A 27,370-nucleotide genomic window follows, 5' to 3' on the forward strand; every position below is an offset into this window, starting at 1 on the left:
TGCGATTCAGGGACTCTCCACCGTTGATTTCATCATCATGTTTCGCTTCAGAATTCTGGACGCCATGGATGGGATAGAGAGATTTGCGATCTCATCTCACCCAGTATTCGGTGACTGCAATGGTGCTGCAACTAGATAACCCAAAAGTACTGATAGATTTCTGCATCATATTCAGCAACTTCCAAGTGATTGCAAGTGCCATCCATACTCGGTGACTTTTCCAACCTCCATGAATTCACCATGCTCCTCCAATTGGCTTGATCTTGTCATTGCTGCAGGTCTCCTAAAGCTACAACTGTTATTCTCATCGCTACCCGAGACAGAATCTGATGGGGTTGAAGTCCATGAAGGAGATGAATGATTCATGATGGAGTACACGAGACTTAAATGTTCCCTCTTCTCTGTCACTCAAACCAGTTTTTTTTTTTTTTTTTTTATGACAACATCAGAATTTTCGGTTTATGCTGAAGGTGGGGATAATGGTTGTAGTGGTGAAATAGTATGCATGAAGGCTAAAGGGCATAGAAGAATGAATTAATCCGTGAGATTTAAAGAAAAAGCAGCATGCTGGGAGGTTTGAGAAGGCTAATATGAAAGTGGTTATGAGAAAATGGGCAAATGGATAGCCATGCGAGAGTAGGGTAATGGTGGTTTCATCAACACTCATGCCAGCATGGAAAGGCTCTTTCCTTATTTTCAGCAGTACCGTGACCAGTGGGAGCCTGTTGTTGTCTGTGCTTTGCCACCATATTCTCCCTAATTATTACTTAATGACAATATGAACCCGATTTCATACTTCCTTGCCTCACTCAAAACAAAATCCCGGGCTTTGAGCACCTCTTCATCATAAATAGAAAGAGACTTTCGAAAAGCTCTCCACTGGCCACCATTGAAAACCCAAGTCCAGCACACAACCAAGTCCACAGAGGCTGCTTGTTGAAACACTTCATTAACTTTCTCCTTTGTGGATTGATTCACGACAAATACCATCAACCAGTAAGTGTTGAACCCGTTCACATAAAAAGGCTTATCATTAACCACAGATTGGTTCCCTCTCTTCTGCACCATTGTCCATGGCTCACCTCCAAGATCACTCATCTCATAAACCAAGTCTAACTCAAATGAAAATGGAAGTCGGCCCGTGCTGTGCCCGTTACAGCTTCATATTTAAGAGAGTCCAAACACGAAGAGCAGAGAGAAAAGTAGCAAAAATAGAGCAATGGTGGAAAAAATAAGATGAAGCATTAAGAACTATGCTTCGTTTCTTCATTAGTGGGTTTGCAGATGGGTGAATTAAAAGGTCTTTTTCTTTCTTTAAAATGCCACAAAGAAGGTAAAAATGGAGTTAAATCAATTTTCAGCCATAAACAGAAGCAAAAGGGGAGCAGTCAACCATGAAGAACAGAGTATAACCCATCCAAAGATCAACATCAATGCATCTCAACAACAATATATGAAGAGAAAAAGAAAGAACAAGAACACAGTGGAAAACTTACCCCTGAAAAAGAACCTGGAGGCCCTTTTCTTCTGGTTCTTGGTAACCTCCTCTACCCAAAACCGTCTCCTCTGATTTCTCTGTTTTTCTTCCTAGTGTTTTCCTCTCCGCTCTCTCTGTCAAACTCCCCTCTGTAACCAGCCTGGAGACCCTAGTTCTCTCCCCAGCTTGCTCCTCAAGAATGTCTCTCTAAGCTCTCCAAAAACTTACCTCTCTCCAACTCCTCTCCCTGTAACTAGCCTAGAGACCCCCCCCGTTCTCTTCCAAGCTCTCTCCCCTGTCTCTCTAACCCAAAATATCTCCAACGGCCGAGCACTCAAGACACCTCACACAGCTGCCTCTCTCCACTACCCTGCAGCTTAACGGTTTTCAGCTTTTCTGCTTAATATATCTCCATGTGTCAAGCTTCCATTGGCCATCAAAACCACTAACTTGATTCTTTACTAGTCAATCCGGAAGAGACACGTGGCTCCTTGAGAGCCTTCCACTGCAAAGAAAAACTTACAGCAAATGTGACAAAACATGAGCCCCTAAATGGGGGTTTACACACCTGTAAAGGAGGGAGATTCTAGAGAAGCGTTTTCGGTTAGCAGAGAGGGTACTTTTCAGGTGGGTTTTGGGAGATATTTTTATAGAGTATTCTTTGGCTTGAGGGGCAAGCCAGAGGTGGGAGAGGAGGAGCGTATGAGAGGATAGAAAGGGAGATATTTTTGGAGAGGTAATCTTGCTGGTGGAGGAGGGAGTATTCATTGTTGTGAGGCAAGTAGGAGAAGTTAGAGAGAGAATGCTAGAGGAGAAAATGTGAAACATAGAGGAAGTTTTCGAGAGCTTGAGAGGATTTTGGAGAACAAGTTTTGCTAGAGAGGGAGAAGAGCGTATTCAATTTTCTCGGGGAGTGGGATATTCTGTTTTTTTTTTTGCTTGAGATATTTGGTTCCCTCGAGGAGCAAACTTGCCTAGAGGAAAAGACTGAGGAAAAAGATAATTGAGGAGAGGCAGAGGAAGGTTGCATTGTTGACTTCCCGGTAAGGTCACCTTTAAGCTCGGTATGTTTTATTTCTCTCAACGTATTGCTTCATTTTTTGCTGAACAATGAGCATGGTTTCATTGTTTTCTGTGGACATCAAGGGCCACAGGGTTATTTTGGTTGGACATTCGTATTTGCCTAAAATACTCTGTTTTTGTTGCCTTTCATACTTTTGATCTTTTCCCCTGTAATGGCGGGATTCTCCTTTTGGGTTTGGGTTTGATGTTTAATAGTTGTATTGAAGACTTCCCATTTGTCCCACCGGTTTTGAGCTCATTTATCATTCATGAAACTTGGCTTTGCCTGAATATTCCTTGGATCTTATCATTTTTTTTTTCACTCTGTTTTTAAGCTATTTTATCCTTCACACCTATCTGCTCTCATGAAACTAGTTGTGGAAAGTTTTGATCCGCATTTTACTACCTAAGACTAGTAGCACCGGTGGCTTTATGAGAATGATGTTCCCTGAGAAATGGTTCCATGCTGAAGCTTTACTCAATGCCATTATGATCCCAGTCTCATCATTGCTCAGGCCGATCCTGATTGTATTCTATTCATCAAGTTTGATGTTGTTGGGGTTTGCTTAGATAAGTTAGTTGGAGAGGTGTGAACACACAAGTCAATTGCCAAAGATAGATTGACCAAGAATCATGCACAGACTGAAGCACATAAGGCAGTAATCACTCCGCATCAGAATTCTATTATTGGTTAAGTTGAAGTAGATGTTGGCTGAGACATGGACATTCTTTCTACATTTGGTGCTCGCGTTGGTACAGAAGGAGCACAGGCTGAGGATGCAACTGAGATGGTTATCTAGAGTGAATGGGTATTACATGCCAAGCTGGAAAGGATCTGATGGTCGCTACAAGGAGAAAATAAATTGTGTGGGATTGATTTAATAAGAGTAGGAAATAGTTGCCCAAAAATCATGAAGGAAGACAACGTATGGTGGCTGCATTTGTTATGCAATTACACACCCAAGGTCAGGTCTGGACAGATTTGATTTGGTGATTACCCTTCGTCATGATTATTATCCCATGACCCCTCATGCATAAAAACAAATCCCTTGGTCTCTCTGGAAGGTGGATGGCCCTTCATGAACCTCCTGATGAACATGTGATTCTGACTGTCAGGGTTTTTCATCAAGTTGGTTTTACTACGCATAGGAGTGTTGTTTCTGCCTGGCATGACAAATCGGTATCTCTGCCCGGACTCTTATTTGTGGTTTACATTGGAGGACCTATAAGTGTTGTTTAGATGGGTAATTTGGATCTGTCTATGTTAAGCCATGTACAGTTGTAACTAAACAACATTAGTTAGAAACCTGTAACTAACCTCTAACTAGTTGATCAGTTCTAGTATTGTTAGATAATCAATTATAAGGCATAACTAACTTCAAACACATGTATATATGTTGAGTCACGGCTCACAAAAACTAGAGATGAATCTTAGAAAATAAAGAATTCATAAGATTTAAGAATACTCTGTTCTACCCTGTTTTTCAGTTTTCATTTCTTTCAGCTTTTCACTTCTCACATGGTAACAGAGCAGACAACAATGGCAGATCACTCAACCAATGTGACTCCATTACAAGATTCTGGAGAGGTTCCAATTGCTGGAACTGGTCTGATTACGGGACAAACTACATCTCAGATGACGAATCAATCATTTCCATCACTCGATCAATCCTTATGGAGTTCTTTACAATTGTTTACCTGATTATACATCTCTTCGAAGTTTTGGATGCTTGTGTTTTCCTTATCTTCGCCCTTATGCTTCTCACAAGCTAGCAAATAGATCTGTTGTTTGTTGTTTTTTGGGTTATAGTGCTAAACACAAGGGATTCCTCTGTTTGGATGTGGCTTCCTCTCGGATATATGCTTCCCGACATGTTATATTTGATGAAACTCAATTTCCATTTTTAACAAAATCTTTATCCTCTCAACCAGTATCATCATCCAACTCCTCTTCAACACTTCTTGATTATGGTATTCTCTATATTTCCCCACCATCTACAAGGAATCCTCATTATCCTCCACCTTATTTTTCTTCTCTCATTACTGCCCCTACCGATTCTGTTCCATCTCTTCCACCTTCCTCTCCTACTTTACCACAATTCTCTATTCCAGCCTCCACTCTTGATCCTCCTTCACTTCCAAACCGAACCATTGTTACTCGTAGCCAAAATGGTATTTTTAAACCCAAAAAAATATTCAGCCTTGTTATCCAAACTACCGTAGCTGAACCCTCCTCTTTCAAAGAAGCAATGTTGCATCCTGACTGGCAAGCTGCTATGAAAACTGAGTATGATGCTCTTATTACCAATTCCACATGGACATTGGTTCCCAAACCTGTTAACAAACCATTATTGGTTGTAAATGGATATACAAGCTGAAACTCAATGCTGATGGCTCAGTTGATCGTTTTAAAGCCCGCTTAGTTGCAAAGGGTTTTAATCAAACCAACTACTATACGAATTGTTCTTTCTCTTGCTATATCTCATGGTTGGTTAGTGAAACAATTAGATGTTAATAATGCCTTTCTCAATGGTGAGTTAGAAGAAGAGGTTTACATGGTTCAACCTCCAGGCTTTGTTGATCATTCTAAACCCGGTTTTGTCTGTAAACTTCACAAAGCCTTGTATGGTCTAAAGCAAGCTCCTCAGGCATGGTTCACCAAATTGAAGAACTCTTTACTTGCTTGGGTTTCTCTTGTTCTTTATCTGATTCCTCTATGTTTCTTTTTTGGAAAGGGACTGTTGTCATCTATATTGATGACATTATTGTTACTAGTTAGTCCACCAAGTGGTTTCTTCTTTACACTCTTAGTTTGCTCTCAAGGGCCTTGGTATTCTGAATTACTTCTTGGGTGTTGAAGTATGTTGGCAAGGATCTTCTCTTCATCTCTCCTAAACCAAATATATTCAGGACTTGTTAACTCATGTTGGACTTGCAGATTGTAAAGCTATTGCTACACCAATGACTACCTCTCACACTTTATCTGCCTCTGAAGGTTCCCTCTTGGCTGACCCTTCTCAATATTGCAGCATTGTTGGAGCCCTGCAATATTGTACCATTAGAAGGCCTGACATCTCTTTCTCCGTCAATAAACTTTGCCAATTCATGCAATCACCAGCTAATCTTCATTGGTAAGTTGTTAAGCGATTGTTGTGCTATCTTAAGGGCACTACTTCCTTTGGTCTTTCCTTTCATTCTTCTTCTAATCTTCAACTTACTGCTTATGCTGATGCTGATTGGGCTGGTTGCCCTGATGATCATCGAAGTACAAGTGGTCATTGCATCTTTTATGGCTATAATCTAGTCTCTTGGAGCTCCAGTAAGCAGAAAGTTGTGTCTTGTTCCAGCACTGAAGCTGAATATAGGGCCTTAGCAAATGCTGCTTCTAAACTTCAGTGGATTCAACATCTTCTTCAGGAGCTCTCTATCTCATCTTCCTCTTCTCCTATTCTATTCTATGACAATCTTTTAGCCACATTTCTTGCTGCAAATCTTATTTTTCATTCTCGAGTCAAACATGTGGAACTAGATTGTCATTTTGTTCGGGAAAAAGGTGCTCAATAAGACTTTGGTGGTTCAACACATTCTTTTTTGTGACCAAATTGTTGATGCTCTTACCAAAGCCTTACCCGTTCAACAATTTCTCAATCTACGAAGCAAACTCACTGTTCTAGCTAGACCTTTGAGTTTGAGGGGGGATGTTAAGCCATGTACGGTTGTAACTAAACAACATTAGTTAGAAACCTGTAACTAACCTCTAACTAGTTGATCAGTTCTGGTAGTGTTAGATAATCAGTTATAAGGCATAACTAACTTCAAATACATGTATATATGTTGAGTCACGGCTCACAAAAACTAGAGATGGACCTCAGAAAATAGAGAATTCAAAAGATTCAAGAATACTCTGTTCTACCATGTTTTTTAGTTTTCATTCCTTTCAGCTTTTCACTTCACACAGTCTAGATATCATTAGCAATTTGAAATTGGATTATGCAAAACCCATCGTGGCTGAAAACATTGTGGCAAAGGTTATTTGTGATGGTGCAATTGATGTCATATGGGATCATTTCAATGGCTGGATGGTATCAAAAGAGACTGGAGATGTCAACTTCCCAATTGAGCTGCAAATTGCTTTCAACTCACATATTGCTCTTTACATGAACATGCCCAATGAAGCCGTTTGAGCCCTTTGGTACCCACCAAGTTCCTATGACCAATACCCATTTACCCATTTATCTCACTACTGTTTCCATCCTACACCTACAAACTCATTTCATCTCACCACTATTATCACCATCATCCATTACACCCATCTCAATTCTCATATCTCCCATTTTTTTATCCCACCACCCAATATATTCCTCTCTTCATGCCCACTATCCTTTCATACCCATGCATTTTGCTACTTGATCTCTATATCTTCCATACCCATATCTCATACCTCCCACGCAGATACTCATCAAGCCATCCCACTAAACCCACTTCTCTCTCTCAGCCTATTCATACCCATTTCTTACACCCTATAGTTGCCACCCTCATTCATCCATCTTATCTACCCATGAAATCACTATACTCATAAAATCTCATTACCCTTCATCTCTCATTCCATTTAGGCTAACCCATTTTTTTTCATTTCCCGATACCCTCCCATTAATCTCCAACTTCATATTCCATACCATACCCACCATATGATCAATATTCGGACCCATTCTCTTTGTAATCCCGTGTACGTAGTCATCTTCTCTGGTCCCCATACAATCATCCACCTATACCCTACACTCTACCCTACCTGCATGTCACTTTTTTCCTGTTACCCTATCTTCATGGCGTGCATGATATCTTTCAACAAAGGCAGGAATATCGGCTTGATAGGACAAGTTTCTCAAGCTATTCATCGTGGAGACGTACATGCTCTTGAGGGCATTCCAGAACTCTGACAAGCAAAGAAGTAACGTTTGGAAGACAACGTATGTGGTCGACACGCACTAAAGAAGGGCCAGAATAATGAACAAGTTGTTTGAAACTGGGATGAAGATAGGTATGGAAACAACATATTGAAAGAAAGAAAGATCTACACATCAACCGTTTTATAGTTGTGTTCATAACCTCACAGAACCCACTTATGAGCGTCATTGTTATGACCTTCATCAATGAGACGCTTGCCTCTTACTCTGCCTCATCTTGCACTTTTCGGCTACAGTCGGATTTCAGTAAGGCTTGGGAAGTCTTTGTTTGGTCCATCCTCGATCTAAAGACTTGGAACATCTAAGGAATTATACTCCGAGGCACCCTGTTGTGATCCTTCCAATCTGCCCTCAAATACGGACACCCATTGTCAATGATCCTGCCTTTTGGGAACGGTTGAGTCTGGATGCTTTCGGCATCGACACCTTGCTCTTTATATTTTACTATCTACAAAATACTTATGGGCAATATTTTTGCTGCAAAAGAACTAAATCAGCCATCGTGGAAATACCATAGGAAATGCATGTTCTTGTTAATGGGAATGATGATATCTTGAACTTTGAGACCACTATTTAGCCGAATGAAAGGGTCAACTGTGTTTTCTAACAACGCTGATCTAACAGAAGACCATAACTTGCTTCTCGATGTTACTTTTGTTGGTGATGGATGGAAAGGAACTGGCAAGTGGAGAATATTTCCCAAGAACCAATGGGCCATAATTATGTTAATAGACATCACTCCATGTCTTTGGTCCTTCACATGTAAGTTGTTTTGGTGAGTAAAGTCACATGGACTCATTGGAGAAGACTGGTGCTGCAATTAATTCATTCTCATCGAAACGACCAATTGGCAGTGTTGTAGCTATCATTGAGAGGCCTCCTTGTGTTGTTGTTGGTTTTCCTAGTGTTAAGGAGTGGCTTACTAGCCGTGTACTTCACAGAAAGAGCGCTAAAATGAACAAAAAAACTTATTTGTCACTGTCTGATAGTGAGTACATCGAATTGACACCGACTGACCCTAAATTTTCAAATATGGTGGTTCCTGTGAAAGGCTTGCCTAACTGCATCAAGAAACGAATGGAAGATGGAGATGCATCAATGGAAACGGAGCTTGTAGCTGCACAAATCGGTGATTGGGAGGAAGGAAAGTTCTCTTCCCCTAATTCATGTCGTGCATATTTTTGGGCGATGAGGAAATTGAAAGAAGAAGAGATCTTAGGGATTTGTGCTTATTTACTATTGATCCTTCTATTGCCATTGATTTTGATGATGCTCTATTAGTTGAAAAACTATCTGGTGGCAATCTCAAAGTGGGGGTCCATATTGCTGATGCATACGAGAGGCAGCTTCAGAATGATCTATTTGGGACGCAAGATATGATGAGTGGTGAGTCCCAAGGTCCCAAGATTATGAACCCCGTACTGAAATGATGGAGCTTTGGAGTTCTTAACAGAGGCCTCAAGATAATTCTTTTCAATGCCAAGAATGGAATGTGTTTACACTTGCTGATGATGTTACTAAAGAAGCTTTGGTGACAATTGTCATAGAAAATTTCAGAATGGTAAACAGATTCTCTTAGGGCATGAGCATAGAAGATAGAAAGAGACCCCTGTTTCTGCAAGCATTCATTTCCACCCTGGCACATATTCTTGCATCTTTGCATAACCACCTTGGACATGCAGCTTTTGACCATGTGTCATCTCCTTTTATTTTCTCATTCTCTGATTTTGAAAATAATCTTCCTAAAACCCATTTTGTAAGTAATTTCTACAATTCTTGTTTTAAAATATTTTCAAATCTCCAAATTTTTCCATCATTAGCATTTTTTTAGGTTCCAAAAATCCTTTTTCCAATAAAATTTGCCGCCATCTTCTTCCCGGCAAGCCTCATTTTCACATCTTCCATGATTCTTAAAGTGTTTTAAAATAAGCGTGAATTTAATCCCTTAATTCCAAATAATTGAGTTATTAGAATTGATTCATGCAAAATAAAATGAGATTTGATGGGAGCCTAACATATGTGATTTTATGATTGATTGCTATATTTGTTTGAATTATTCCACTTCATGACATGCATACGATTATTCTGTGTTTGTTTACTGACATTTGTTTTCCCTAAAGTAAACTAGTTCATCACTCAGGTACGTTCTTTGTTTCTCATATTCATTCGGGTATTTTGTTGTGTTTTTCATTCAATATCCATTGATTTACTCATCAATCGTCATGCTTACTTCATTTTATTAGTAGAGACTCGTTTTTAGGGACTTAGAGGGATGTTACAGTCTTTACCGTACCTTCCCGATAAGTAACCCGACCCTCGAGCCTCGATTCGGTTTTTCGCGGACCATCTTTTCCAAAATAAGGAGTTACATTTAAGATTTTCTTTCTTATTTTATTTACCCTTTAAAAATAAAACAAAAATAAGTGACGACTCCAAGTCATTTTTCTAAAAAATAAAAATAAATAATTTTTCAAATAAAAATCGAGCTCGCCATCGAGTGGAAGCGCATGAGCCAAAATACGGGGTTCACAATAATATATTTAAAAATATTAAAAATAGTTTAAAAATAGTTTAAAAATATTTTAGGTTTTAAACATACTTTTGTTTTGCAAAACATAAAAAAACAATTTTTAAAAAACTATAATCAATTTAAAAAAAAAAAAATCAAAAGCAGTTATTAAACAATATATAAGTTTAATATTTCAAAAGTACTAAAAAATGATTTTTTTTTCCTTATTTTATTTTAATATAGAAAAAATAAAAAATAATTAATTTTTTTTAAAACTTATATTTATTATTATTTTTATCATTTCCCTCTATTTTCTTTTTCTCACATTTTTCCCCCATTTTCTTAAACCAAATATGTTTTTTTTTAACAAAATTTTAGATAAAAAAAAACTTCATTAACAAATTTCATATATTCCAAAGGATTACGGATGGTGAGGTGGGGGGTTGTGTGTGGTGGAAGTGGAACCGCCCAAAAAGTTTCAGTCTCTTCCTTGACAAACTTTTAACTGTAGTGCACTAAACGGCATCCACACCTTCTGAATATGCTCCATTCAATGTAGCATATTATTTGCTTTTTTCAAATTCAAACCGACGCTTTACGACTTTAAAAAAGAAAGAAAGAGAATAAGGGAATCAAGATTGAAATATTTATAAATTATAAAATTTATTAAAAAACAGAACATGTATAATTTTATTCTTATGCCCTTGTTTCTGAAAAAGGGAATGGAAGGGAAAATAAAATATAAAAAAAATCAAAATTAGAATTAAAAATTTCATTTAGATGTTTGCAAATTACAATATTTTCGAAAAAAGAAATTCAACTCGATTTCTAGTAAAGTATTTTTATTGAAAGTGTTTTCTTTAACGATATTTTTGTAAAAAAACATTTTTATGAGAATTTAGAAAAGTAATTCAAAAAATATTTTTGGTAATATATTACATAAGTAAAAAAAATATTTTTAATAATAATAAATTACTAAAAATGACCATTATTAAAAAAAGAAAATATTATAATAAAACCAAAACTTTTATCACACAAATATATATAAACATTTATATTATTAAAAAAAAACTCACAAATCATTTTTATAAAAAGAAAGTGAAAGAGGAAAAAGAGAGTAAAAAAGAAATGGAAGTGCTTCTCTAAAAAACACTTTTAGGGTTTTTTTAAATTTTCAAAAGTGTTTTTTAAAATATTATCGAATACCTTTTATTTTTTTTACCATAAAAAGGTTTTTAAATGCTTTTAGGACTATAATTATCTAATGGATAGAGTCCATATGAAAGTAATTTTAAAACACACTTTTAGCTTAAGAAAACATTTTAAAAAAAAGTTCAAGAATTGGGTAAAATTTAAGAAGTGCTTTTAAAAGTTGAAAAATCACTTACAATACTTACCCGAGAAACACCTAATAATCGATTTTTTTTTTTAAAAAAATGCTTTTAGAGAGCATTTCAATGAAACAAAATTGAAAAATCACTTATAGTGATTCAAGGAATTTAGGAGAGAAAGTTAGAAATGAAATGCTCATTGATCACAAACTATTTTAATGGAGCAACTAGAGCTAAGAGGAAAGCCCATGGCATTTTAAGAAGCCAATACAAACAAGATCTAAGCCTCTTCTAGGCTCCCTTGGACACATCATAATGCAGAGAGACATATCCTTTCAGGCATTTGGTAGTTCATCTGAGAACGGAGAAATTAAATTCTAAATGCTAATGCAAGAATAGAAAGAAGAAAAGCACATCAGCACTCAAAGATTGCCAGTCAAAGTGGGCTCTCAGATTTCCTATGGTACCCTGAAAGGATTTATACCCGTCTTCTAAGAACACGGGCATGCACGCACGGACACAGATTCTGTTGGTACAGACTGAAGAAGGAATACCTATATCTCGACAGTAGTTCTTCTCTAGGCTTGTCAATGAGAGCATCAGAACAGCTGTAGTTTCCTTTTCTCACCCAAAAACAAGAATCATACAATGAGATGAATCTATTGGGCAGATTGGTCTCCTTCCTGGGTTTTTGGTGATTCATCCGAGAATCCAGATGAAGAACCCAAATGCAAAGAAAGTTCAACGCTAAATGCCCAAAAAAGAATTGGAAATAGAAGACCAATTACCCTTCTTGAAGAGGTTCAAGAACAGGGCAGGCAGCTAGGCGTGCCCAGAGTCTTTGGTGGTGAGACCTCTTATATAGTCAGAGGCAGATCCCTTGAACTTCCTACCATCCACAATGTCAATATTCAATACAACCAAAACAGCCAAGAGGGCAGACCCGAAAGAGGAATAATACAGTTGTTTTCAAGCCATTTCAAGGTCTTCACTTTCACAAGACTAACAATTCTCAACTCACCCCATGCATCATGCAATGAGAAAAACATCTTGCTTATATATGTCCAGCAAATGATCGAATGACAAACACGAGGACTATGTTGACTTGATGTATGCGTTATCGAATTGATTTTGAATATGTTGATTTCTATGTTTTTTGGAGAGCTTGATGTTTGGTTTTTTATTTCTCATTTCTCTGAGAAGAATTTGATTTCCTTTTAATTGCATTTTGTCATAGGATGTTATTTTCTTTTTCTCGTCACGAGAAAAAGAAAAATAACATCCTATGACAATATGCAGTTAAAAGGAAATCAAATTATTCTCATATACAACAAAAAAAAGAAATAAAAAATCAAACATTAAGCTCTCAAACAAACATAGAAATCAACATATTCAAAATCAATTCTATAACGCATACATCAAGTCACATAGACATGTATGATTTTTTATTTCTCATCAAGTCAAAATGAATATGTTGATTTCTATGTTTGTTTGAGAGTTTGATGTTTGATTTTTTATTTCTCATACACAACAAAAGAAATGAGAAATAAAAAATCAAACATCAAGCACACAAACAAGCATAGAAATCAAAATATCACTTCAATAACATTTTTTTTTTTTTTTTGATAGGTAACATATCACTTAAATAACAAATATAAACTAAGGATTCAATCTGTCTAGGAAAGGAAGAGAAAACCAAGCTCTACCAGGAAAATAAAAAACAAAAACATATCCTTTCAGCTAGGGATGGTTTTCTCACTTGAAGCACTTGGCATCCAGAAGAGCCTCTCCCTCAAAAGGCTCCTGATCTTCTATCATCTGATTCACACGCTCCTTTTGGGCCTCATCCGAGATGTCAACCTTCTTCCACTCATAGAGTTCCATGTCATAGCACTCATCAATTATAAATTGAGGTATCTCTTGCCCGCGGAAAAGCCACAGCCCCTTCACCTTGAATGGGGCCTCTGAGCCGATTACAAGCATCTTCCCAAAAGCATACTTGCGTGCCAGATCCATCCGCTGAAGGAATCCACCAACCTTGTTCAGAGTTACGAATGAGACGGTATTCTCGTCATTGTATTTGTAATCACAGAACCAAAGAGAGTATCCCTCGGGATCGTACATGTCCCAGAATCCTGCATAATCATGAACATATTCATTGTGAACTTCAAAGTTTTAAACCTTGAAGAATGAGAAGTAGAAAACAGAGCAACCATAGCAACTTATCAACTAGGCTTGTTGTCACAGCTTAGCTGCCCAGGCCCACAAAATAAGTATAAATAATAACAATTGCTCAGTCAGAGTTCCAATTATTCCTATGTGGGAAGGCCTAATATAGTGGACTGACTATGTCAAGTCAAATTCACCTGTAATGGGCTTGCATCAATAAGGATTATCATTTATAGAAGCATGAGAAAAGAGGCTTGCATCCATAACAGATTTCTTTTGTCATTTTTTTTTATAAAAAAAAAGAAAAAGAAAGAGAGATACCTTTAATTGCAACCTCACGGAAATTGGTCTTGGTATTTGAGTAGAGTCTCTTCCATTCATCCAGAATCATCTTACTTGGGGGCAGCAGATCAAGAGGATTCTTAGGTTTGGGTTTTGGTGCTTCTTCCTCTTCCCCAACAGGAGCCTCTTTGGGCTTTGCTGGCTCCTTCTTGACTTCTTTCTTTGGTTCATCCTTGTGCTTTGGTTTGGCATGTTCTTTTGGCAGGGCAGGCTTCTTTGCAGACGAAACAGGTGGGACTGATGCAGTTTGCTTTACCTCACCCAAGATCTTGCTGAAATTTGGTTGATTAACCATGGTCCAGAAGTATCTCTCAACATGAGGGAACTCCGAGGTAAAGCTCTTAGTCATGAGCTTACTGAATCCCATATACAAATTGCATGTCATGACAATGTCAGCCAGGGTGACAGAATGCCCCACCAGGAAAGTGTTTGAAGCAAGATGTGTGTTCAAAGCACCTAATGCTCTCTTCAATGCAGCAATTGCAGCCTCCTCAAACTATACACAGAAAACTATGATCAGGAAGGATTAAACAATCAAGGAGCTAAACTGGAAAGCAAAATGGTAGAATGCATTCATGATGTAAGAACATTAAAATTTTTGTGAAGAATAATAGATTAAAGAACCATATTACAACTACAAATGAACCCTAAAAATGTCTTTACTTAGGAGTATAGTTTATCCTTATATCATAGTAAATGACACATGAAAAATGAATCATTCCATTAATTTGTGATCACATGGGAAGGCACATGTCCATCCTCTCAAGAGAAGTCACTGTGCCATCAACAGCATTGTGGGAAAAAAAAGAAGAAGAAATCCATGTTTGGTTTCTGCATATAAAAAGGAAATAGACAGGGAACACAAGAAACATTGAAATAAATATCTGTCTCCTGAGCAAAGAGACATTGAAGGAAACAAAATTATTGGAACAGTTGACTGCTTTCTTACTTGGCCATTCTACCCCTAATTTTCATAAATGGGAAAACTCGACAAATGTCAATGCTAGAAAAAGTGCAAGAAATGCAATTCCATGCAAGCAGAAAATTTGGACTTATAGAGCCTCCATTTTTGGGCATTATCCATTTCTTCATTTTTCCCAAGAAGCAAAGAAAGCTTACTGTGAAATGATAAATGTCAAATTCAATGCCATACGGACAGAAGTACTCCTTTTCAATGCTATGACAAAATTCATAGGAAATACTGATTTCCATTCAATGTCCAAAGGCAAACAAGAATATTGATTCCACCCAACCCCCTTTCCTTTCTTGCCTCTAGGCGTGGAGTGAAGCATAGCAGAGAAATGAGAAAAATTATTAAAGATGATAATGGACCAACCGGTGGAAGGTATACAGCACGTCCAATCCTTGGTCTAAACCAATGCCCAATATTAGCATCAATCTCCAATGATGCAAAATCAATCCACTGCTCAATGTGGCCCTGGGAAAAACAAGAGGCAGGAGATAATAAGCCTAATTGTCCACAAGAAAGCAACAACACTTGTTTTTATACATTTATGGGCAGTGATGAACACACCACAGAAACAAATAAGAGTAAATAAACAAAAATTAAATAAGGAAAAAAATCAACCGGAACAGAAAATCTTACATATTCAATTGGAGAAGAGCCATAAAGGGGGTTGTCAGCCTTCAATCGAGTGACTGCAGCAACAAATATAACTGTAAGTTTCACTCTATGCAACAAAGGAACAAAAGGAAAACCATGAATGTTGTCCCACCGTAACGCGCTATGGCATTGCTCTCAAATACAGGACCATCAGGTGTTTCCAACACGGGAACCTACATCAACATAACATCCTTTTAGAATATTAAAAACCTAAACACAAGTACCACAGATGATTTCCTTTGATTAAAAAACTGTACCTTCCCGATAGGGTTCATCTTAAGGAACTCGGGAGTCTTGTTGGAGACGCCCATCTCAAAGTTCTGAACCAGTTCAACTTTGATACCGCTGTACTCCGCAGCAATGAGTGTCTTGTAAGCATTTTTGTTCGTTTTCCCTGCATGCAAGACCTGCAAAGCAAATCAAACAAATGTATTATTTCAAGAGATAATCAGTATGCTCAGAATCAAATCCTTTATCAACAGCTTTTCTTCCCCAAATTGCAAAAATTCCAAAATTGAAAACAAAAGAAAATTTGGAATAAAGGGAGTTGTTATGCCAGGTGGACGCTCCAACTTTCCACCTTAAGTGATTAGGTAAAAACATTAATTTCCTTGTTCGATTCATCATGAGGGCGTCTCAGGAATACATAAATTACCAAACAAACATGTTTTTCACACTAAGCCAATTGAAAAAAAAAACCGTGAAAAGAAAAATACGCTATCAACTCACCAGAGCCATGGCTTATCGGAAAAACGTCTCCCTTCGATTTAGATCTGAACACATAAACAAAACACAAACCCATCAAAAAGGAACAACCAAAACCTCAGTTTGTTTCACTAGAAAACATTGGAAAAAAAATAGAAAACCCAAACTTTACACTCAATTCGCTTAATTCTCCGGCTAAATAGTCTCTCCATCAAGCCCACTACCAAAATTCAAATCCTTCTCCTTAGAAAAACTTCTCACTGAACCACAAACCCGACAAAAAGACACAATCAGAACTCCCGTTTGTTTCACTAGAAAACATTCCCCAAGAGAAAGACCCAAACTTTACGCCTCGTTCGATCTATATTCTAACAAAGCTACCAAAATTCACGTCCTTATCAATGGTAAAATCTTTTCCCCAAATAACATAAAAGAAATCGAAACTTTTTCAACTTCAAGAAACAATTTTCAATGAGCAAACTGTGGAAGAAGAAGAATTAAAGAAATTGAGATCCAGTCATTCGGATTTGGGGTCGGAGAGAGTACCTTTGACCAGGAGAGTTCTTCCGAAGGCACACGAGAAGTGGGAGCGGCAGAGTGATAGATAAAAAGTGAAGAGGGATGCAACCTAGGGTTTTTGTAGAGAAGGGAAAGGATCCAAGGGTCAGATTAAAAGGCTTCGGTCTTTTTATTTATTTATTTATTTATTTTATTATTTTTGGGTCGGGTTATCAACCGGGTTCGAATATTCGGACATTAGTCTTGTTTGATTCCAACCCGGTTTTCCCATCTTCCTTATTAGGCCATGTTTGGCTGCCTCATTCCTATTCAACTGATCCTTATATTTGATGGGCACCGGATGTGGGTCTCTCTGTCGGTCAAGGCATGAGCACCGTCCATATTTGTTGTGCAAGTGATAAATGATCCGAACCGTTACATCAAGAGCAATTATGAGTTTAAATGCTTAACTTTAAACCTAGAAAATATCGAAATTCGGGTATGATAAAAATTTCTTAAAAAAACCCTATCCCATTTCTTTGAAAGACTGACATAAACTTCGGAGGGACATGCTCAAAAAATTCTTTGGGACATATCTTGTTACAGGGATATTAAGTGTTGGTACGTGACCAATAATTATTATAAAATAGATTTTGAAAATATTTTTCAAAAATAAATTGAGAATAATCTCCAAGAACAATTTTATAATGTTTTTTAAATAAAAAAAACTATTTGGAAACTTATAATATTTTCAACTTATTTTATATATTTTTTAAAAATAATTTTTTATGTAATACTTTATTTTCAATTATTTTTCATTATTTTTTAAAATAACTCTAAAAATAGAAAATAACATATTATTTTATGTTATTAAGAACAAAAACAATTAAAAATTTTCTATTGTCAAATATATTTTCTCTTTTTTGAAGGCAATCAACAAATAAACTTTTTTTTTTATATAGATGTTAGCCTAGATGTGAGATTATAATGTGTTTCATTACTACCACTCACTCCATATCTCTCTCCCTCTTCCTATGTGTTAAAAAAATTAAACTAATCCAATATAAGGTAATCATCCTAGAGGAGGGTGAATAGGGTGATGGTTCATTTTTGCAAATTTAAATTATATGAATGTAAGAGACAATTATATACAAATATATAATAAAACAATATAAAGACAATTGCATATAAAGTAAAATAATATAGAAGAGAAAATGCAAATACAATATTTTTATAGTGGTTTGGTGCAACCCGACCTACGTTCACTCTCCTTTAACTTCAATACTAAGCTTGAGGTTCTACTAATTCAATGTTTTAAATACAAGTCTTTAAGCAATACAATTGAATTATGATTCTAATCCACTCTCTTGGATTTTTGGCTCCAAACACCTTTTACAATTCTTAAGAGATACATCATTCTTGAACAACCCCTCAAGTGATCTCTTCTCAAAGATTTACAAAAGATAAGAAATAATCTCACAAAATCATTGTACAAAATTTTAGACTTAAATGTACAAGAAAAACTAGGATTAAATGATGCACTAATGATATGCAAGTTTTAGAATATTGGTGCACTAAAAAACACTCTCCTAAGGCTCAAATATATTCAAGAAATATTTAAGAAGGTTAAGTACATGAAACAATGAAGATTAAAAGTCTTTTTATATAGGAAAAATGTTAAATTAGCTATTGAGGGTGAGAAAATAAATGCTATACTTAATTAAGAAAAACACCCAAAAGAGGGGGGGGGGGGGGGGGGGGGGGGTGAATTGGGTTTTTAAAATCTTTTCAATCACAACAAATTCAAGCACAATATAAGCAAAACAAATTCAAGCACAATATAAGCAAAATAAAGAGATAGAGTTAGAGAATTCAAACTCGGGTTTTATAGTGGTTCGACACTTCCTTACCTACGTCCACTCTCCTCAATCTCCTAACCGAGTGAAAGTTCCACTAACTTGAAACTTCAACCAAGCTTCCAATCTTCTTACATTTGGATTCTGACTCCAATGAGTTCTTGCACAATCTCTTCAAGATTCAAGCCTCTTGAAGGCTTTAACACTCAAATTTTACAAGAAAGAATCCCTCAACCTAACTTAAGGATAGCTCAAATACAAGACAAACCTAGGATGACACACAAGAGTGCACTAAAGGATATGCAAGTGATGATTTAATGCACTAAGAAAGAAATGAGAGTTTTTTGGTCAAGAACAGGTAGGTAGACAATTGATTGCAAGTGTTCTCTTGTCAATAAATGAAGCGGAGCTCTCAATTTATAGGTTTCTAAGCTCAGGAGTCAAAAACAGCAAAAGGTAACCTCGAACGGTCGAGCTAGGGGTCGACCAGTTCACTAGCCGTTAGAGCATTTAATGCTTGACAGGTTACCGTTGCCTCGTCCGGACCTCGACAGGGAAAAGAAGGCTACTAGGAGAGAGAGAAACTGTTTGTGCATCCCTCGACCGGTCCTCGATCGAACAAGGGCAACCAGTCGACCGGTTGACCATAGCCTCAACCGGTTGAGCCTTTTGGCCCCGAAAACATCTCTTTTTCAATTCATTTTTTTTCTAACACTTAAGCAAGGTCTTTAGGTAAATTATTAAGCCAATTATAAAACATTTTACCTAAGGTACATTTGTTAAAAACTCGAGTTTTAATGAAATCGAAGTTTTAAAGAATAAACTGAGTTTTCTAAGTTGCATGAAACGTGTGAAAATCCTAAGTGCACTCATGCATTCATCTTATATTAGTTTCCTATGATCACAAGTCTTCCAAGCGTCTCGATCTTGTATCCATTTGGTCCTTTGATGAATTTTCGAGTTTATGCCTGAGATTCTTAACCATTAAACCAATTAGTCACTTAATCATGGTTTGTTATCATCAAAACCCGATTAGGAGAACCCTTGGGCTAACAGAGGGGTTTATTTGATCAAGCTCATGTTCAACCGGTTCACTAGTCGTTAGCATTTAATGTATGACAAGTGGTCGTTGGACCTTGACCACCCTTTGACTGCCTCCTCGACTGAAACTCGACCAGTTGAGGTTGAACCTTGACCGGTTGAACAAGCATTCTAGAAAAGAGAGAAGGTTTTTGCACCCCTTGACCAATTGAGTTGAATAGGTCGATCGGTTCCTCATCCAGTTCAACCGATTCCTCATCCGGTTCAACTGGTTGAGTTGTTTTTAGCTCAACAACCATTTTTTTCAACTTAAAACCTTTTAAACAAGATTGGAAAACATTTGACACAAGATTTTAGTTGAAAACATGAAATCGTTTAATTTTAAAATATTTAAAACAAAATAAATTTTGAATGATTTTAGTGCATAAATAAAGAATGTAATGCATGAAAAACCTAGTGCAACAACAACTTTACAAAGAGATCTTATGAAACTTAGGTCTTGAAAAATATTTTTTTTTGAGGTCTTTTTCTTCTTATGAATTTCCATTTGGTTTGATTTTGTCTTTGTGATTGTCACTTTGGAAATTTTTTTTCCTAATCACACTTGAAATATAATCATTAGTTCTAAACCTTATTTTATTATCATAAAAAATGAGACTAACCAAACTTTGATTTTACACTATGTTTTATACTATGCTTACCAAATTCATACAATAAATTTTTCATAATGTATGAATGTCTAGGATTATTGACAATGAAGCAAATCCTAAGGTAAAAAAATATTATAACCTTTCTAGCATGTTTATTATATTTTTAAAAATAAATTTATGTTTCCAATAATGATAAGAATGAAAAATGGAAATGCTTAAGGTTATATTTGGTTTCCATAAAATTTGAGAAAAAATACAAAGAAAAATTAAAAAGAAAAAAAATGAAGGAAAATAAAAAATAGATTAAAACTCAATTATTTGTTATTTCAAACTTATTTTATTTATTTTAACTTATCAATAAAATGATTAATTAATTTTAAAATGCATAAGTTTCTAATTAGTTTTAATTATATTTGATTTTTTTTTAGTATTTTTTATAGGACAACCAAACATAAGAAAATCATTTTTCTTACTATTTTTTTTTCTTTCCTTAATATTTTACAGGAACCAAACATAACTTAAAAATTTAATCTATTGTGTTAATAAAAAAACTATTTTCAAATATACAAACAAAATAATAAACCGGTTCCAAAGAACAAAGCTCATTGTTGTTTAACCCTTTTGACATGGTATGTTATTTGAAGGGTTTGATGGAGTTGAGATCCATAAAACAAATGGATACTCGATAGATCAATTCATGATAGAACCTTTCGCATCCTTTTTTAGAATCGAACATCCAAAGTAGGTGATACTTAAAATGGTTATCCGTGGTTATCCACTAAAAACAAAAGACTAACATTGAAATAATGAATGGAGTTGGCTCATTCTATCCTATGTACCGATATTACTGATTGATATTGAAAAAGTTGTCTTTCGTCCTAACCCATAATTTAAACAAGACACTTATACGTCCTTATAGATGTTTCAAATCCTAAGGTAAAAAAATATTATAACCTTTCTAGCATGTTTATTATATTTTTAAAAATAAATTTATGTTTCCAATAATGATAAAAATGAAAAATGGAAATGCTTAAGGTTATATTTGGTTTCCATAAAATTTGAGAAAAAAATGAAGGAAAATAAAAAATAGATTAAAACTCAATTATTTGTTATTTCAAACTTATTTTATTTATTTTAACTTATCAATATAATGATTAATTAATTTTAAAATGCATAAGTTTCTAACTAGTTTTAATTATATTTGATTTTTTTTAGTATTTTTTTATAGGAAAACCAAACATGAGAAAATAATTTTTCTTACTATTTTTTTCTTTCCTTAATATTTTACAAGAACCAAACATAACTTAAAAATCTAATCTATTGTGTTAATAAAAAACTATTTTCAAATATACAAACAAAATAATAAACCAGTTCCAAATAACAAAGCTCATTGTTGTTTAACCCTTTTGACATGGTAAGTTATTTGAAGGGTTTGATGGAGTTGAGATCCATAAAACAAATGGATACTCGATAGATCAATTCATGATAGAACCTTTCGCATCCTTTTTTAGAATCGAGCATCTAATGTAGGTGATACTTAAAATGGTTATCCGTGGTTATCCACTAAAAACAAAAGACTAACATTGAAATAATGAATGGAGTTGGCTCATTCTATCCTATGTACCAATATTAATGATTGATATTGAAAAAATTGTCTTTTGTCCTAACCCATAATTTAAACAATACGCTTATACGTCCTCATAGATGTTTCTTCGTATTGAGTAAGATACTCAAATAACTAGGATTTGGTTATGCAAATGGATGAAAAAAGTATTGTTGTTTGATGAATGAAATGTTCTTTCTATGCAAAAACCCTAGTTCATAGTAGCCTCTTTGAGGGCATCATGTGCCTCTAGAAAGGCAATGAACATATTGTTATCCAAAGTTGGTGCAATGATGTAATCCCAAATTTAAGCAAAGAAATAAGAACACCAACCATATGCTTTTTAAAACCCCCCCCATGTGGCATGTATGAGATTAGTTAACCCAAGTTTCTATTTGGTTTGACTAATTATCTTTCATTGATAGAATTTGGTGCACAGTTGGTGTTACAAGATAAACGATTATTAATTAACTTGATCCTGTTGAATCTCAAGTTTTGATCCCCGATTTTGATTAGATGGAGTAATCTAATTCATGGGGAAATGTTGCCTTAAACTACTAGTTTTTTAAGATTCATTATGTTTCTTTAGACTATGTTTGGTTGACGTAAAATATTAGGGAAATAAATTTTTTAAAAAAGTTAAATATAATTAAAATTATTAAGAAGTTTATATATTTTTAAATTATTTAACCTTTATATAGAAGATTTAAATATGTGAAAAAATGAAGTAGTATATAAAAATATTTTTATTTCTTCACTTTTTTTTTCTTCTGTATTTTCTCTTTATTTTCTTTCCCTCACATTTTCTTTCAAACTTTATAGGAATCAAACATAACTTTAAAGATTTATATTAAACTAAAAGGTTTTATATAAGAAAAATGCTATTATTTTCTAAATTATAGTTTATAGTACATTTTGAAAAATGTCACTCATCATGTGTGGATGATAAAAATTAATGGTAGAAAAACTCAATTAAATCAAAATAAATATTTATAAACCTTAATTTAAAAACATTGGCTAATTAATTTAGAATATATAATTTAATTAATTTGGTGAAAATCTAAATATAGATGACTAAAAGGAGAAAAGTATCAAAAGAATTTCAAAATGAAAAATAACGGTCTGTTTGAGAATCGTTTTTTAGAATAATTTTCTGTTAAAAAAAAAACACTTTTGGTAATTAAAAACTATTTTTTGTTTTTTATGTTCTTAAAAATAGGAAATAAAGTGTTTTCAGATAATATTTTTAAATTATTTTTCATTGTTTTCTAAGGGTTATTTTAAAAATAATTATATAAATATGTAGAATGATTAAAAATAAAATATAAGCTGTAAAAATTATATTTAAAACATATTTAAAAATATAAAAACAAGTTAAAAACATTTTAAAATTTTAAACAAAATTTTGTTTTTATAAAAATCCTAAAACAGTTTTTAAAACCTATCTTCAAAAACTATTTTCTAGAATTGTTTTTAAAAAGAGTTATCAAACACACCCTAATACTTTCATACTCTTTTTAATCAAACTAATAATTAGTATAATTAAATAAAGACGTGTTTTATTAATTTTATATTTAAAATTTATTTATTTTAAATATTTGAATTTTGAATTTATTTAATTGGTATATATTTTATTTATTTTATTTTTTGGGAATCAAAATCAAATTAATGAAAAAAATCAAATTAATTGGATTGGGAATTTGGGGAAAAGTCTAGGGGCAAATCGGTGAAATCAAATGATGGTCTGACAGCTCAGAGGGGCATTTTGGTCATATAAAGAAACCTCTCATGGAAACTCTCTCTTACTCGCTTTGTCCGCTCAGACTTTCTCTCTCAGGCGATTTCCTAGGGCTTCTGAGATTTTCTTTTCTTTTCTCGGGAAGGAAAAGAAAAAAAACAGTAACCAAACCAAACGGGCCAGATAGATGGCGAGAAGACCGGACGAGGAGTACGATTACCTGTTCAAGGTAGTTTTGATCGGCGATTCCGGCGTCGGCAAATCCAACCTCCTCTCCCGATTCACTCGCAACGAGTTTTGTTTGGAGTCTAAGTCTACTATCGGCGTTGAATTCGCCACTCGCACACTTCAGGTTGCTATCTATACATCTGTACATACATACACACTGTCAGTCATATGTTTTGTTTTTGAATTTAGTGTGTTTGGTGTGTGTTTATTTGATTTGGAGTGATTATGTGTGGTTTGATGCAATTGAATTTTTTTTTTTTTCTAGAAGTTTATTGTAGATCTGGATTTGAGGAATGTTATTTGAAATTCGGATCAGTTTTAGTGGTTTTGTTGTTGGAAATGTGGTCGATCTGTTTGATTTGATTAATTGAATCGTGGACTGCAAGTGAAGATTTGGTGTGGCGTGATGTTTGAAATTCGGGGAGAATTATGTCATTTACTATGTTTTATACAAATGGAAATCCTTAGTACTAAATTTGTACTGCCGATAGTGTAAACTAAGGCAGATTTGTAACTTTCATTTGGTTATTTTAAGTCAGGAGTGTAAGCAGTAGTCGCTGTATCTCAATAATTTAGGGCTTGTTTGGTAGACGGGTTGAGGGCTGTTTTTCATTTTTGAAATTTGGAAAATTGGAATTGACAAAGAAAACATAGTTGTTAGCACATTTTAGAGAAAATTTCCAGAAAATTGGCTATTTTTTAAAAACATTAAATGTTTCTCTTAGTTTAAAAAGACAAGCACTCTAATAATTGAAAATGATCCAAAATGAGCATGCCAATTATGAAAATGAAAATGTTTTGAAAATTCCACCTTCATTTCCACTTTGAAACAAGTCCTGAAATTCAACCCATTTTTAATGGACATGGAAGTTTCTTTGCTTATGATAAGAAGTTACCCGACACTAAACTTGGAAAATTTCAGCAATCTTCAAGCAATATTGATCAATCAGTCAATGATGTTTCATAATCATGTTGATTTGGGGTGAGCAACTGGAATCCAATTATTTCATGCTAACTTTCTAGAGCACTGATCATCTTTAAATCATAATGTTGGAGGGTGTCTAAATATCATCTAGAAATGAGATTATAACAATAATATTTTAACATAGTATGTGAATTAACTAGTTACGGTCTTCTCATATTTTATATTTTAGTTTATGGTGTATGATGTGATTGGATCAATTTTTATGTTTTTTGAGGAATTGGCATCACTAGTTGTTTATATCTATATTCTCATGTTTGGCTTACAATGAATTAATTCTAAAATGATGGAAAAGCTATTAATGACCACATAAAAATTTAAAATGGGTCTGTTGCAGATGCTTTAAGAGCGTCTTTCAGCGTGGAAGGTAAGAAATCTTATGTTTGTGTGTCAAATTCTTTAATACAATGATGTGGACAATTTAATTGTTCTAAGATTGGACCTAAGAATCAATTTCACAAAGTTGACATGAATAGAGAGCATACAACAAATTTATCATACAGGAGGAAATTAATTAAATTAGTATAGAAAGGAAATTTGAGGTTTTGATACTATGAGGAGATTGGTTGACATCAATTTAGCTGATTCACTTGCTATTATTGGGAAAGCTGCAGCAGATGTGACTCTGCCTCAACATACAAGGAAAGTCGCATATTTAGCAAGTAAATATAATGTGTCCAATTTGATGCAAGACTCTTGAGAGTATGGAAAACAATATATTCGTAAAGTAGTTTGAATCATGTACAATCTATCTGACAGTCATTGAGATCTCTCTCGATAACCCACTTCTCTTTGGGGAATAAATCAAAACAGGAGGCCAACTATCAGCCGACTGTGAAATAAACCTCCCATGACGAGCTAGACCTTATCAGCAATATACTTCTAAAGTAGTTTGAATCGTGTGCTTAAATCTATCCAAAATGGATGAGATCTCTCACATTATCTTGCCTCTCTGCATGGAATAAGACAAAAGCAGGAAGGTCCTTTGTCAACCAAACCCTTTGTCAACCATCAGCTAGCTTCAACTTAAAATTCAACCAAACCCTTTTACAATATCGAGGTTCAAGACCTTACCTCGAGTTATACGTGGGAGTCTTTTATTAGAGGATGGTCCTTTGTCTTTAATCAGTTTTATTGATCGGTTGGGTTTTTGTTGAGGGGAGGTGTTTTTTTGTAGCCCCTCTTTTCTCTTGGTTGTGCCTTTTGGTGACCAGTGTATAGGACACTTTTATTTTACCTATTAAAAAAAAATATGGAGTCTTTTATTAGTATTATTATAAACTGCTATTGTCAGTGTTGAGAAGCAAAAGAAAGGTGACAACCTCCTTCAAGTGTTCAGACTAGTAATTAACAAGTTTAGACATTGTTGTGCATTAAAAAGCATCTGACATATTGATTGTTGACTAGGAAAAGTGTTCTACATGTTGTAGATTTATGGTTATTTTTATATAGTATTAATTGTTACAGGTAACTGTGAAAGCTCAGATATGGTATTAATTGTTTTTTACTGTATTTGGTTCAGGTCGAGGGACGAACTGTGAAAGCTCAGATATGGGACACAGCAGGGCAGGAGCGGTACAGAGCAATTACCAGTGCCTACTATAGGGGTGCCCTTGGAGCTCTTCTAGTTTATGATGTAACAAAACCAACAACCTTTGAAAATGTAAGCAGGTGGCTGAAGGAGTTGAGGGACCACGCTGACTCCAACATTGTCATCATGCTAATTGGAAACAAGACTGATTTGAAGCATCTCCGAGCAGTTGCCACAGAGGATGCACAGGGTTTTGCTGAGAAAGAAGGGCTTTCATTCATCGAAACTTCAGCCCTCGAAGCAACCAATGTTGAGAAGGCCTTCCAGACAATTCTTGGAGAGATATACAGGATAATAAGCAAGAAGACCCTTTCTTCTGATGACCCTGCACCTGCTGGCATCAAAGAAGGAAAGACCCTTGTAGTCGACGGATCCGACACCAACACAAAGAAGACTTGCTGCTCTTCATTCTAAAAAGGTGATCTTAGTTTACCCTTATTTTCTTATCCTCCTTTTTTTTTCTCCCGATTGGGGTGTTATTGTTTTGAATCTGCATTTTTTTTTTCCATATCTACTTCTGAACTATATTTCATGGTTTGTTATTGGGATTATTTTTAAGGCTTTTTATTTATTGGTGTGCTTGCATTGTGGCAAAAATGAATTGAGGGGTTTCAATTTGGAGCAAGCTCAACATGATTGAAATTAGATACTAGGACTGATACATCTTCCCCCTTTCAAGAAGAATACTCCTAGAACATGTAGATAGAATCATTCTACTGATGATTAGAAAGCTATTTCCTTCTGAGTTTGTGTTTGAGTAAAGGGTCTTGGCATGGTGGTATTCAAGGTTATGTTTGGTTTCGGAAAATTGCTAAGAAAAAAATTTGTAAGAAAATTTCTTTGGTTTTATTATAAAAAGTTATATATAAAAAAAATCATATATAATTAAAAGAATTAATTGATTAAAAGGGATGAAATAATAATCTCCAAATTTATGAATCTAACATTTCCTATGTTTTTGGTCTAATTTTAACATAAATTTTATTTTATCATTTCTAGT

The 27,370-nt window shown here is 34.9% G+C and overlaps 2 protein-coding genes across 3 annotated transcripts; one reads left to right on the top strand and one right to left on the bottom strand.

Moving 5' to 3' along the window:
• Nucleotides 1–12,415: 12,415 nt before the first annotated feature.
• Nucleotides 12,416–16,980, bottom strand: LOC100264325 (elongation factor 1-gamma). 2 transcript variants are annotated; one of them, XM_019223564.2, is made up of 9 exons: nucleotides 16,730–16,837; nucleotides 16,356–16,443; nucleotides 16,208–16,251; nucleotides 15,736–15,885; nucleotides 15,591–15,651; nucleotides 15,461–15,513; nucleotides 15,191–15,292; nucleotides 13,834–14,350; nucleotides 12,416–13,478 (listed from the first exon to the last, which is right to left on the bottom strand). In XM_019223564.2, exons 3-9 carry the CDS (start codon nucleotides 16,214–16,216, stop codon nucleotides 13,099–13,101), a joined length of 1,272 nt encoding a protein of 423 aa, XP_019079109.1. In that variant the 5' UTR covers nucleotides 16,217–16,251; nucleotides 16,356–16,443; nucleotides 16,730–16,837; the 3' UTR covers nucleotides 12,416–13,098. The 2 variants fall into 2 exon arrangements, with proteins under 2 accessions (XP_019079109.1, XP_002264400.1); XM_002264364.5 differs by lacking the exon at nucleotides 16,356–16,443 and having other exon boundaries at nucleotides 16,730–16,980.
• Nucleotides 16,981–23,620: 6,640 nt separating this feature from the next.
• On the top strand, nucleotides 23,621–26,967 carry LOC100259150 (ras-related protein RABA2a). Its single transcript, XM_002264408.5, has 2 exons — nucleotides 23,621–23,921; nucleotides 26,302–26,967. The coding sequence occupies exons 1-2, from the start codon at nucleotides 23,757–23,759 to the stop codon at nucleotides 26,782–26,784; spliced, it is 648 nt and encodes a 215-aa protein (XP_002264444.1). The 5' UTR covers nucleotides 23,621–23,756; the 3' UTR covers nucleotides 26,785–26,967.
• Nucleotides 26,968–27,370: the final 403 nt, after the last annotated feature.

Source organism: Vitis vinifera, chromosome 12, assembly GCF_030704535.1.
Source record: "Vitis vinifera cultivar Pinot Noir 40024 chromosome 12, ASM3070453v1".
NCBI classification, from domain to species: Eukaryota; Viridiplantae; Streptophyta; class Magnoliopsida; order Vitales; family Vitaceae; genus Vitis; species Vitis vinifera.